This window comes from Mobula hypostoma, chromosome 4, assembly GCF_963921235.1.
Source record: "Mobula hypostoma chromosome 4, sMobHyp1.1, whole genome shotgun sequence".
NCBI classification, from domain to species: Eukaryota; Metazoa; Chordata; class Chondrichthyes; order Myliobatiformes; family Myliobatidae; genus Mobula; species Mobula hypostoma.
Genome location: NC_086100.1, coordinates 109785236 through 109798720, shown reverse-complemented (window position 1 = coordinate 109798720; position 13485 = coordinate 109785236). Strand labels below are relative to the sequence as shown.

At 40.3% G+C, this 13485-nt stretch overlaps 1 protein-coding gene across 1 annotated transcript in view; it reads right to left on the bottom strand.

Annotated features, from left to right (window-relative positions):
* The window catches only part of egf (epidermal growth factor), a 155585-nt gene that overhangs the window by 90856 nt on the left and 51244 nt on the right, over nt 1-13485 (bottom strand). Inside the window, exons 5-6 of the mRNA XM_063046350.1 lie at nt 1887-2117; nt 128-330 (exon numbers count right to left, since the gene is read on the bottom strand). Coding sequence (XP_062902420.1) covers nt 128-330; nt 1887-2117 — 434 coding nt within the window. The remainder of the gene's footprint in view (nt 1-127; nt 331-1886; nt 2118-13485) is intronic.

Genomic DNA, 13485 nt, shown 5'->3' with positions numbered 1-13485 from the left:
TGCCATCCGATTTCTGAATGGACATTGAAGCCACGGACACTACCTCACTCCTCTTTTCCCTCTTTTTGCACTACTTATTTAATTTAACATATATGTTAGCATGTTTTTACAGGTGGCAGTTCCCAACCTGATAACCGTGTGGCTGATTCACTTGCTGGCTGACAGAATGGGTGCACGACTTTGAGATCAGCTGGAGGCAGGAAAGACCGTGTAGGGCTGATGACAACCACGTCCTTCCCAGTGTACTTGTTTATTTGCCGGATAGTGCTGGTCTTCCAGTCAGAGTAGTAAACATGTTCAGCAAACAGAGACAGTCCGAATGGCCAGCAGCTGAGCAGAAAGGAGGAGAAACACCAAATCATTAGAATCTGTTGTATTTTGTTTTTTTTGCACGCCACACAATTCCTCCTCAAGAGACTGCACTTACTTCTCTCAAAAAGTATCTTAATCAAAGTGTGTTGTAGTAATTATCATATGAAGTGATTTTGACACTTCAAAAAGGAGGTGCACCACAACAGAGGTATTTGGTTGGTATCAGTGGTAGGGTATATTCTGGGCAAATGGGATTGAAGAAAACAGGGAAAGTGGGCTCCTTTGCAAGGAGATGTAGCATTCCTGAGTCATTAATGAAGAGGAGCAGTGGGGTTTTTCACTGTTTTCATGGCCAATCTTATCAAGAACCATTAGGGATGTACAGTAACTTCTGACCATGTAATCAATGCCCCAATTCCAAAATAATCAATTTTTAAAAATTCTGCAGTCAGTATCTCTAAATATCAGCAACACACACAAAATGCTGGGCAATCTCCACAGGCCAGGCAGCGTCTATGGAAGAAAGCATGATCGATGTTTCGGGCCGAGACCCTTCACCAGTACTTAATATCAGACTGTGTACACATCAATGTCAGTCAGATATTCAAACAATCAAATTGCCTTTTCCTCTTCCAGGACATAAATGCGGCAAAGATTCCTCAGAATGTGTGAGTCAGTCCATCACTTTAACATCAAAGAAATAAGCTACCACTGAAGCAGTACCACAAACAGGGACCAACCACACCCCCCACCTTCTCCATTTTCCATCCCCTTTTCCCTCTCTCACCTCATCTCACCAATCACCTTTACTTCATCCCTTTCCCCCCACCCACAGGTATCACCCATCACCTTGTGCTTTTCTCTTCCAGTCCTTCAGCAGGACTGGAGAAAAATCTGCTCCAGCTTTTTCTCCAGTCCTGCCGAAGGATCTCGACCTAAAACGTCAACTGTGCTTTTTTCCATATTTGCTGCCTGGCCTGATGAGTTCCTCCAGCATTGTGTGTGTGTGTAGCTCGGATTTCCAGCATCTGCAGATTTTCTCTTGTTTGTGGTTTAAATGTGCATAGCCTAAGTGTTGCTTGCCATTATAATACAAAAGGTAGAAAAGACAAGAGCTTCCATATTAACAGACACTAAACTATTTAAAATTGGTTACCGGACCACTAAAGCTGCAGGTTTAATGCGACAACTAATAATCTGCTGGAATAACTCAGCAGGTTGAGCAGCATCGAGGGAGGAAAGAAATTGTGGACACTTTGGTCAGCCAGTTTCGACATGGAGCATTGTCAATACCTTTCCTCACACACTGAGTTCCTCCAGCAGATTATTTATTGCTCCAGATTCCAGCGTCAGCACACTCCTGTGCCCTCAGTATGTCTTCACTCCTGCACTTGTATAGCAAACGTGAATACCTGGCCGATTACAAAGTGCATAGAATTTGTTTATCATCATGTTACCTGTGAGGAATCAGCATCAAAATGGAAGAGAAGGAAATGATGGTTGAAAAGAAACATTGCTGGTAAGGTAATTCAAGGGATGCAAAAATGACTAAACTTTCTTGTCACTAGACTTACTCTCCTGCTTGCTTGATGACCTGAACTGAGCCTCCAATGTAGTCACATGACCTAATGCTGCTTGACATGTCCCCAGCCTCACTTTGAAACCAGAAGAGCCGCTTGTCGATGAGATCCAGTGTTAAAATCTTCACTTTCGTTATTGGCTTGACAATGGAGATGGGTCTGGTGCCATTCAGATCGGCACGATGAATACTTGGAACAGAACCTTCTGACGCCCAAAACATATACCTTGAAAAAGATAAAGCAATCTGTGTTAGTTATCACAGTAATGAAAAGGAGCTTTCAAAAGGGTTTTCAAGTGTTGACTGATGGTTAATGTGGATTACAGCTAGTTAAGAGTTAGGGATCAGAAATGACCATTATGGATCTGTGAGTGTAGAAAAATTAGGAAGATAACAAGTAGAATGGGGTAATATTACACTATGCAATTGTGTAAAAATTGCCTATTAAGATGATTTTGAATCTGCCAAACATGTTGTTCCTTTTCGTGCCTTTTGGTGCATTGGGTGGCATTTTTGTTGTTTTTGGAACACTTGACTGACTGCTTTATACAAGGCTAAGTTGCTAGCTCGATGCTCAACCCAGCACAGATGCAAAGCGTGCCAGGAGCCGGCTGGATTTGAACTTGGGACCATTCACCTCAAAGTCCAGTGCTGATACTGTTCACCACCGGTCAGCATCTGCACAATATACAGGTGGAGTTAACAGAGCTCTACCAAGTAGCCAGGAATAATTATAATAAGGATAACAGAGAGTGATTGGCATTTATGCAAAGCTAGTTACAGTAGATGTAATATTTCTGTACAATTCCTTGCAAAAGGATTGTCTTGAGTAGTCGCTTGATTCAGCTCGAAAAGTACTACATTCAAGTACATTAACACAAAGGAAGAAGAATATATATATATATATCAGTAGGATGTTACATGCTCAAGGAGATCTGTTTTTTTTGTGAGAATGATGTAATGGTCTTTTGGAGGTCACCTGATGTGATTTTCCCGCTGATATGAGGTCACGTGATGACATGTGCCCTGTGACTATATAAGGGTCGACTTGGGTGATGCAGTTGGTTTTTGAGTTTGTAGATTTCCATGCAGAACGTGTTGTATCTCCGTTTCTGTTGCATGTTTGTTTTTGGTGACGCAGTTTCATCTTTAAAACGGTTGTGTGTTCTGTTGCAAAATACCTTATTATTTGGACTGGAAATGTGTGGCTGGATGTGCCAATTTACTCAATTCCAACAGTTGAAGGGAGAGTGAAGAATTTATCGAAGGATCGAGAGAAGTTGGCATTGTTTGGCAGTTTAATAAAGAATCGACCTTATTAAGTCTTCGTTGGAGGAGTACCTGCATCGAGATAACTCTTGCCAGAAACAGCAATGAGTTCATGCAAAAAAGTGCTCGCTCTCTCTAAAGGAATTTAAGGTCAGTTGATTTAAACTGTTTATTTTAGACATCGTGAATCCTGTGGACAGAACCAGCAGTAAAGGTGCGTCTGTGAAGAAATCCTTCTCCAGAGAAGTCTCTCCCAATTGAATGTGTAAAACTGTTGGACTTTTGAAGTTATTGCTTTAAGAACTATATCTGACTGTATTGCTTTAAGAACTGTTTTCACATTTAATGCTTTAAGAACCAGAGCCGAGTGGCAAGTTGGTGAATGGCTGCATATCTGTTACCTTCCGGTTAAAGTTTTCCTTTGTTTTTTTTTCCCCTTATCGTTTATACGTGTTTAATAAATCTTTGGTTGTTTTTATATAACCTGTCTCGACTGATATTCATTGTTGCTGTTTACATAACATAATTTGTGGGGGCTCGTCCGGGATATGTTCCGATTTTGAGTTTAAATGCTGGTAATTGTCATTTTGATTTGCAAAAGGGAACTACCCAATTTTTTTTTTTGGTTTGGTTGGTGTGTGTGTGTTGTATTCAGCAACAATGGATATTGACGATTTTTTGAAGGCGCCTGACTCGGGATTTTTAGAGACTGCGAGAAAACCTGTGGTATTGGAGATTGCTAGGAAGTTGGATATTAAAGGAATTATGAGAAATTCCACCAAGGCTTTCATACAAAGGAAAATTGCTGAACATTATATTAATTTGGAATGTTTTGATGAGGAGGTGTTCGATAAGTTTCCAATGAGTTATCTGGAAATGCAGTTGCATCTTGAACAGTTAAAGTTTGAAAGATTTAAAGTGGAAATGGCCAAAAGAGAAGTCCTTAAAAAAAGGGAATTTGAAGAAAGAGAAGCTGATAACCAGAGGAAATTCGAGCTAGAGATGCAGAAATTAAAGTTCGGGAGTCAGTCTTCTGGTTCTACGAAACAGTTTATTGCTAGTTGTGAGGTTATTTTGGCTCCTCCATTTAATGAAGCTGATGTGGACACATATTTCCAACATTTCGAAATAGTTGCTCTGAGTTTAAAGTGGCCGGGGGACCAATGGCCAGTGATTTTTCAAAGTGTAATTAAAGGCAAGGCACAACAAGTTTATACAGCTTTAAATGCTGAGCAAGCACTGGATTATGATATAGTTAAGCAGAATATATTAAAGGCATACGAGATGGTTCCGGAAGCGTATAGAGAACGGTTTAGAAATTTGAAGAAATCGGTGGAAAAAACTTATGTGGAATTTGCCTATGAGAAATCTGTGTGTTTTGAGAGATGGGTTTCCTCGAAAAATGTAATGGGGAGTATAATAAATTAAAAGAGCTGATTTTGCAGGAGGAATTTAAAAGAAGCATTCCTGTTGAAGTGAGAACATACTTAAATGAACGGGACACTGCTACATTGCAGGAGATTGCTAAATTGGCTGATGAGTATGTTTTAATTCACAAGAATAAATTTTCTCCAGGTAAAATTTTAAAAAGGAAAACTAGCTCAGAGAGTCAAGGTAAATCAGACATTAAATCTGAAGTTAGTGACAAAAGTCAGGATGAAGGGAGACATGTACAGGAAAGACATTTTGGTATTATTTGTAATTATTGTAAGAAACCTAGACATGTAGAAGCTAATTGCTTCTGATTGAAAAGGAAAGAGAAAGAAGTGGTCCCAGACGCTTGTGTGCAGCATATTGGAAAACCTGTGAAACTACAGGGTTTAAAAAATATTAATGAAGTTGTGTCAGAGCCTGACCAAGTTGAGAAGGGATATGAAGCTTTTATAACAGAAGGATTTGTATCCTTGAAAGAAGGATCCAATTCAGTACGAATAAGGATACTTAGAGATACTGGAGCTTCTCAATCACTAATATTAGACAGTGTGCTAAGGTTTAATGATGAGTCTGACATTGGTGAGGTAAATTATATAAGAGGAGTAGGGAGTGCCCTTATGTCAGTACATTTACATAGAGTAAATTTAAGGTCAGGTTTAGTTACAGGGGTTGTTAAAGTAGGACTACAATCCAATTTACCTGTGAATGATGTTTCTCTTTTGTTAGGGAATGATTTAGCAGGTGGACAAGTTTTTCCTGAAGTGCATTTGACAATAAATTCAAATTCTGAGGAACCACAGAGCAATTCTAACACAGATTCTTCCTGTGTTGTAACAAGATCTACGGCTAAAAAGACTGATATACAGGTTGAGGTTGTTACCCATGACAGTTAAAATCAAGATTCGAATTATGAGGATGTATCAGAAACTTTCTTACCTACCTTATTTGATGAGGATTCTGGTGGTAAGTCTGATCAGGAAGATTTGTCTTTATCTCGGAAGGAGATGATAGCAGAGCAGGGTAGAGATCCTGAGATAGTTAAATTAAAAGAACAAGCTCTTCCAGATAGTGAAATTGAAAAAGTATTCGTTGGATATTATTTTGAGAAGGGGGTATTAATGAGAAAGTGGAGATCACCTACAATTCCTGCTAGTGAGGAATGGGAAGTTAATCATCAGGTAGTAGTTCCTAAAATTTACCGAAATAAGATTTTGACTATGACTCATAGTATTCCTTTGGGTGGTCACTTAGTTGTAAAGAAAACTATGAACAAGGTTTCTAAACATTTTTATTGGCCTAGTTTAAGACAAGATGTGGCAACATTTTGTAGAACGTGTCATACATGTCAAATTGTTGGTAAGCCTAATCAGGTTACTCCAGTGGCCCCACTGCAACCAATTCCAATATTTGGTGAGCTGTTCTCAAAAATCATTGTAGACTGTGTTGGTCCTTTGCCAAAAACTAAAACTGGACATCAATATTTATTAACTATTATGTGCACAGCGTCTAGGTTTCCAGAGGCAGTACCTCTTAGGAACATAACAGCCAAAACTGTGACAAAGGCTCTTATAAAATTCTTCACTTATTTTGGGTTGCCCAAGGAAATACAATCAGATCAAGGTAGTAATTTTATGTCTGGGTTGTTTCAGCAGATAGTTTATAAACTGGGAGCAAAACAGATTATTTCCTCAGCCTATCATCCAGAATCACAAGGAGCCTTGGAGAGATTTCATTCTACACTGAAAACTATGATTAGGACATATTGTGTAGAAAATGAAAAGGACTGAGATGAAGGTATACATTTACTACTTTTTGCAGTAAGGGAGGCAGTACAGGAATCATTAGGTTTTAGTCCTTTTGAACTTGTGTTTGGACATAGAGTTCAAGGACCTTTGGCTTTGTTGAAGGAACAATGGATTAATAAAGAAGTACACACTAATTTGCTAGATTATGTTTTGAAATTTAAAGACAGATTGTACAAAGCTTGTAGCTTGGCCAAGGAAAATTTAAAGTTAGCTCAAGAGAAGATGAATACGTGGTATAATAAGGAAGCTAGGATGAGGTCATTTAAGCCTGGAGATAAGGTGTTGATTCTCTTCCCAGTGCAAACGAACCCATTGCAAGCAAAATTCCATGGTCCTTATGAGATTAAATCTAAGGTAAATGATGTGGATTATGTGGTAAAAACACCAGATCGGAGAAAGACAACATAGCTGTGTCATATAAATATGATAAAACTGTATTATGAGAGAGAAGTTGCTACTATGACTGTTGTGATCAATAATGAGTCTGATCTTGTTGAGAACTTAATAGAGGATTCATCCAAAACTCATTTAAAACCCAACATTATTTCAGCCAGGTTACCAAATTTGAAAATTCTGGAAAATATTGATGAAAAATTAGCTTATTTACAGCCAGAGTAGAGAGAACAGATGAAACAGTTAATTTTTAAATACAGAGATTTATTTCCAGGTGTCCCTAGAAGAACCACCGTAGCTACACATGATGTAGATGTGGGAGACGCAAAACCCATAAAACAACATCCGTATCAAATGAACGGAAAAATGTGAACTTACTGAACAGGAAATTAAGTATATGTTAGAGAATAATATTATTAAACATTCTAATTCGAATTGGAGTTCACCGTGTGTTATGGTGCCTAAACCAGACAATAGTATTAGGTTTTGTATGGATTATAGAAAGGTGAATGCTGTGACAACGACTGATGCATATCCAATCCCTAGGGTAGATGATTGTGTGGATAAAGTTGGACAGGCCAAATTCCTTTCAAAAATTGATTTGTCAAAAGGTTATTGGTGTGTTCCACTGACGGATAGAGGTCGAGAGATTTCAGCATTTGTAACCCCATCTGAGTTATATGAACATAATGTTCTTCCATTTGGGATGAAGAATGCACCAAGTACTTTTCAGAGGATGATTAATGGCGTGATTCAGGGATTAAAAGATACAGATGCCTATATTGATGATTTGGTTACAGGGAATAGTACGTGGAAAGCACATGTTACGGTGGTGGAGAAATTATTTGAGAGACTTTCAAAAGCTAACTTAACTATTAACTTAGCTAAAAGTGAATTTGGTCATGCAACAGTGACTTACCTTGGTTACGTTGTGGGTCAGGGAAATTTAGCACCTGTTCAAGCAAAAGTTCAGGCAATTTTAGAAGTACCCACTCCAACTGGTAGAAAAATTCTCAGAAGGTTCTTGGGTATGGTAGGATATTACAGAAAATTTTGTAAGGATTTTGAAAACATTGCTCTTCCATTAACTAATCTCTCTTGAAGAAAAATGAGAAGTTTGTTTGGATAGAGTCTTCTCAGGAGGCATTTGATAAATTGAAAGCTGTAATATGTAAGTCAACCTGTACTTAAATCTCCTGACTTTGAAAAACCATTTTTGTTAGCTGTAGATGCTAGTGATGAAGCTGCAGGAGCAGTGTTACTTCAAAAAGATGATGGTGATGAAGTAGATCGTCCGGTAGCTTATTTTTCTAAGAAATTTAATGCCCATCAAAGAAATTATTCAACAATAGAAAAAGAATTGTTATCTCTTGTTTTAGCTTTGCAACATTTTGAAGTATATGTTGGTTCTACGCATAAACCGCTCACAGTTTATACTGATCACAATCCATTCGTGTTTTTGAGTAAGATGAAAAAAAAAATAGAAGATTAATAAATTGGAGTTTAATGGTACAGGAGTACAATATTTTGATCACTCATATTAACGGTAAAGATAACGTCATTGCTGATTGTCTAGATGTTAAATGTACAATAAAAATTTGTTTTTTTTTGGAGTGATAGTTTACCATTAGTAACACTCCTACTGTACATTAGTTTGTAAAGGACTGAAAGATAAGATTGTATATATTATGTATTTTGTAAATTTTATACCTTTATATTTTTTTTGTATAAATTGTTAAAATTTTGTTCTTCAAGAGACCAAATTTTTTTTGGAGGGAGGTGTTACATGCTCAAGGAGATCTGTTTTGTTTGTGAGAATGATGTAATAGTCTTTTGGCGGTCACCTGATGTGATTTTCCTGCCGATGTGAGGTCACGTGATGACATGTGCCCCGTGACTATATAAGGGTCGACCCGGGTGATGCAGTTGGTTTTTGAGTTTGTAGATTTCCATGCAGAAGGTGTTGTATTTCCGCTTCTGTTGCATGTTTATTTTTGGTGACGCAGTTTCATTTTTAAAACGGTTGTGTGTTCTGTTGCAAAATACCTTATTATTTGGACTGGAAATTTGTGGCTGGATGTGCCAATTTACTCAATTCCAACAGTTGAAGGGAGAGTGAAGAATTTATCGAAGGATCGAGAGAAGTTGGCTTCGTTTGGCAGTTTAATAAAGAATCGACCTTATTGAGTCTTCGTTGGAGGAGTACCTGCATCGAGATAACTCTTGCCAGAAACAGTAATGAGTTCATGCAAAAAAGTGCTCGCTCTCTCTAAAGGAATTTAAGGTCAGTCGATTTAAACTGTTTATTTTAGGCATGGTAAATCCTGTGGACAGAACCAGCAGTAAAGGTGCGTCTGTGAAGAAATCCTTCTCCAGAGAAGCCTCTCTCAATTGAATGTGTAAAACTGTTGGACTTTTGAAGTTATTGCTTTAAGAACTATATCTGACTGTATTGCTTTAAGAACTGTTTTCGCATTTAACGCTTTAAGACCCAGAGCTGAGTGGCGAGTTGGTGAACGGCTGCATATCTGTTACCTTCCGGTTAAAGTTTTCCTTTGTTTTTTTTTCCCTTGTCGTTTATACGTGTTTAATAAATTTTGGTTGTTTTTATATAACCTGTCTCGATTGTTATTCATTGTTGCCGTTTACGTAATAAGGAATAGAAAGAAACCGCTAATTAAAATATCAAGTTTACTTTTTAAAATTATGTTTTGGTCCCCTAATCTGAGGAAAGACATCCTTGCCATAAAGGGAGTACAAAGAAGGTTCACCAGATTGATTCCTGGGATGGCAGGACTTTCATATGATGAAAGACTGGATGACCTAGGCTTATATTTGTTGGAATTTAGAAGATTGAGGAGGGATCTGATTGAAACGTATAAAATCCTAAAGGGAAACAACAGGAATTCTGCAGATGCTGGAAATTCAAGCAACATACATCAAAGTTGCTGGTGAACGCAGCAGGCCAGGCAGCATCTATAGGAAGAGGCGCAGTCGACGTTTCAGGCCGAGACCCTTCGTCAGGACTAACTGAAGGAAGAGTGAGTAAGGGATTTGAAAGCTGGAGGGGGAGGGGGAGATGCAAAATGATAGGAGAAGACAGGAGGGGGAGGGATGGAGCCGAGAGCTGGACAGGTGATAGGCAGAAGGGGATACGAGAGGATCATGGGACAGGAGGTCCGGGAAGAAAGACGGAGGGGGGGTGACCCAGAGGATGGGCAAGAGGTGTATTCAGAGGGACAGAGGGAGAAAAAGGAGAGTGAGAGAAAGAATGTGTGCATAAAAAAGAGTAACAGATGGGGTACGAGGGGGAGGTGGGGCCTAGCGGAAGTTAGAGAAGTCAATGTTCATGCCATCAGGTTGGAGGCTACCCATACGGAATATAAGGTGTTGTTCCACCAACCTGAGTGTGGCTTCATCTTTACAGTAGAGGAGGCCGTGGATAGACATGTCAGAATGGGAATGGGATGTGGAATTAAAATGTGTGGCCACTGGGAGATCCTGCTTTCTCTGGCGGACAGAGCGTAGATGTTCAGCAAAGCGGTCTCCCAGTCTGCGTCGGGTCTCACCAATATATAAAAGGCCACATCGGGAGCAGCGGACGCAGTATATCACCCCAGTCGACTCACAGGTGAAGTGATGCCTCACCTGGAAGGACTGTTTGGGGCCCTGAATGGTGGTAAGGGAGGAAGTGTAAGGGCATGTGTAGCACTTGTTCCGCTTACACGGATAAGTGCCAGGAGGGAGATCAGTGGGGAGGGATGGGGGGGACGAATGGACAAGGGAGTTGTGTAGGGAGCGATCCCTGCGGAATGCAGAGAGAGGGGGGGAGGGAAAGATATGCTTAGTGGTGGGATCCCGTTGGAGGTGGCGGAAGTTACGGAGAATAATATGTTGGACCCGGAGGCTGGTGGGGTGGTAGGTGAGGACCAGGGGAACCCTATTCCTAGTGGGGTGGTGGGAGGATGGAGTGAGAGCAGATGTACGTGAAATGGGGGAGATGCGTTTAAGAGCAGAGTTGATAGTGGAGGAAGGGAAGCCCCTTTCTTTAAAAAATGAAGACATCTCCCTCGTCCTAGAATGAAAAGCCTCATCCTGAGAGCAGATGTGGCGGAGACGGAGGAATTGTGAGAAGGGGATGGCGTTTTTGCAAGAGACAGGGTGAGAAGAGGAATAGTCCAGATAGCTGTGAGAGTCAGTAGGCTTATAGTAGACATCAGTGGATAAGCTGTCTCCAGAGACAGAGACAGAAAGATCTAGAAAGGGGAGGGAGGTGTCGGAAATGGACCAGGTAAACTTGAGGGCAGGGTGAAAGTTGGAGGCAAAGTTAATAAAGTCAACGAGTTCTGCATGCGTGCAGGAAGCAGCGCCAATGCAGTCGTCGATGTAGCGAAGGAAAAGTGGGGGACAGATACCAGAATAGGCACGGAACATAGATTGTTCCACAAACCCAACAAAAAGGCAGGCATAGCTAGGACCCATAGGGGTGCCCATAGCTACACCTTTAGTTTGGAGGAAATGGGAGGAGCAAAAGGAGAAATTATTAAGAGTAAGGACTAATTCTGCTAGACGGAGCAGAGTGGTGGTAGAGGGGAACTGATTAGGTCTGGAATCCAAAAAGAAGCGTAGAGCTTTGAGACCTTCCTGATGGGGGATGGAAGTATATAGGGACTGGACATCCAAGGTGAAAATAAAGCGGTGGTGATGTTGGGGAAGTCCAGAACGAGGGGTCACAGTTTGAGGATAAAGGGGAAGCCTTTTAGGACCGAGATTAGGAAAAATTTCTTCACACAGAGAGTGGTGAATCTGTGGAATTCTCTGCCACAGGAAACAGTTGAGGCCAGTTCATTGGCTATATTTAAGAGGGAGTTAGATATGGCCTTTGTGGCTAAAGGGATCGGGGGTATGGAGGGAAGGCTGGTGCAGGGTTCTGAGTTGGATGATCAGCCATGATCATACTGAATGGCGGTGCAGGCTCGAAGGGCCGAATGGCCTACTCCTGCACCTATTTTCTATGTTCCTATGTTTTACATTAAGTGGGTTAAAATTAGATCATATCCATACGCTAAGTAAATCCAGCCTTTGTCTATTCCAATATATTGTCTTTAGGTGGTGGGGTGGAGAGAAATGTGTGGTTTTCTGAGTTACTGTCGTCTTCCTGTCAGTTTGAACCAGTCTGGCCATTCTTTTCTGACCTCTCTCATCAAGATGTTTTGCTCCACAGAACTGCTGCTCACTGGTTGTTTTTGGTTTTTCACAGCGTTCTCTGTAAGCTCTGGAGAGTGTTCTGCATGAAAAACGCAGGGGATCGGCTGTTTCTGAGATACTCAAACACCCCATCTGGCATCAAAAATCATTTCATGGTCAGAGTCATTTAGATCATATTTCTTCACCATTCTGATGTTTGGTCTGAACGACAACTGAACCTCTGGACCATGTCTGCACACTTTTATACATTGAGTTGCTGACACATGATTGGCAGATTAGATATTTGCATTCAAGAGTGGGTGTACCTAATAAAGTGGCCACTGAATGTATGTGGATATTAATAAGTAAGAACATATCTGGCACATTAATGACGATATGAAATTAAGAGAAAACAGCATTCGAGCATTGCATTGCATTACTTAAAACATCTATAATAATAGTGTGGATGCCTTTTCTTTGCCAATGATACTACTTTCATCATATATATCTCAAGTAACAACTAAGTGTCAGTTATATCTTTGGTACGTTTATTTTTTGTGATGATTGTTATCCTGTCAGAACAAGTTCTAACAAATATCTGCATAAGTTTCTATGCCCTTCGTTTTTCTTGAAAAATATAGAATTTTGGGGGTAAATTATTCTCAAGAGCAATTATTTGTGCATCAAATATGCAGGAAAGTTGCCTTGTATTGACACGTCATTGGTCTAATCTGTACGTCCTCTCACATAACAAGGGTATATCAACCCTCAGCCTGGGACTTCACACATATGGAACTCCCTATCATATGGGCAATGAAGTTACCAAGTACTAAATATTAGAAGCATCCAAGTGTGACGGGATCCTGAATTACCCCTATGAACTGTGCTCATTTACCCCTATTAACTGTGCTTTTGAAAAGACAGAGAGAGAGAGCTATTTAACACCAACAACTTTTTTGTAAAAGAGAGAGAGAGAGACGAAGACTAACTTTTGGACTGTCACTTTAAGGCACTGGAAATAACTTTTGGATTTCTGCTGAGTTGGAGAGAGAGATGGCACCGAGCAGCTCGTAAGTTGCTATGGTGACTGAAGGCAGTGTTATTTAATGGACACTCAATGTTATGATACTTCTCAAGGACAGTTCGCCTGCTTGTGATTTTCTTACAGAGAGAGAGGAAGGAGGAGTTATTTGAGTGACAGTTGCTGCTCAGCATGGGAAGATAAAATAGGAGGTCAGATGATAGACCTCAGACACATGTTTGGACACTGAATGAGCATTGTTGTGCCCACAGGAAAAGTGGGTTTTGGAGGATCGATCGGGTGGATCGATCCCTCGCTCTTGCAGTGGAAAGAGAAAAGGGGTTGACTGGTGGGGAGTTGTCCATGTGTTCACCCTCAGCTGGGGGATAGCTCCACCACAGAAAGCCGGTCCCCTTTGTTAAAGTCACAGTCGGTGACTTTTAAGGGATTTCGAAGGACAATGAGGAGATCGACGTGTCAGCACA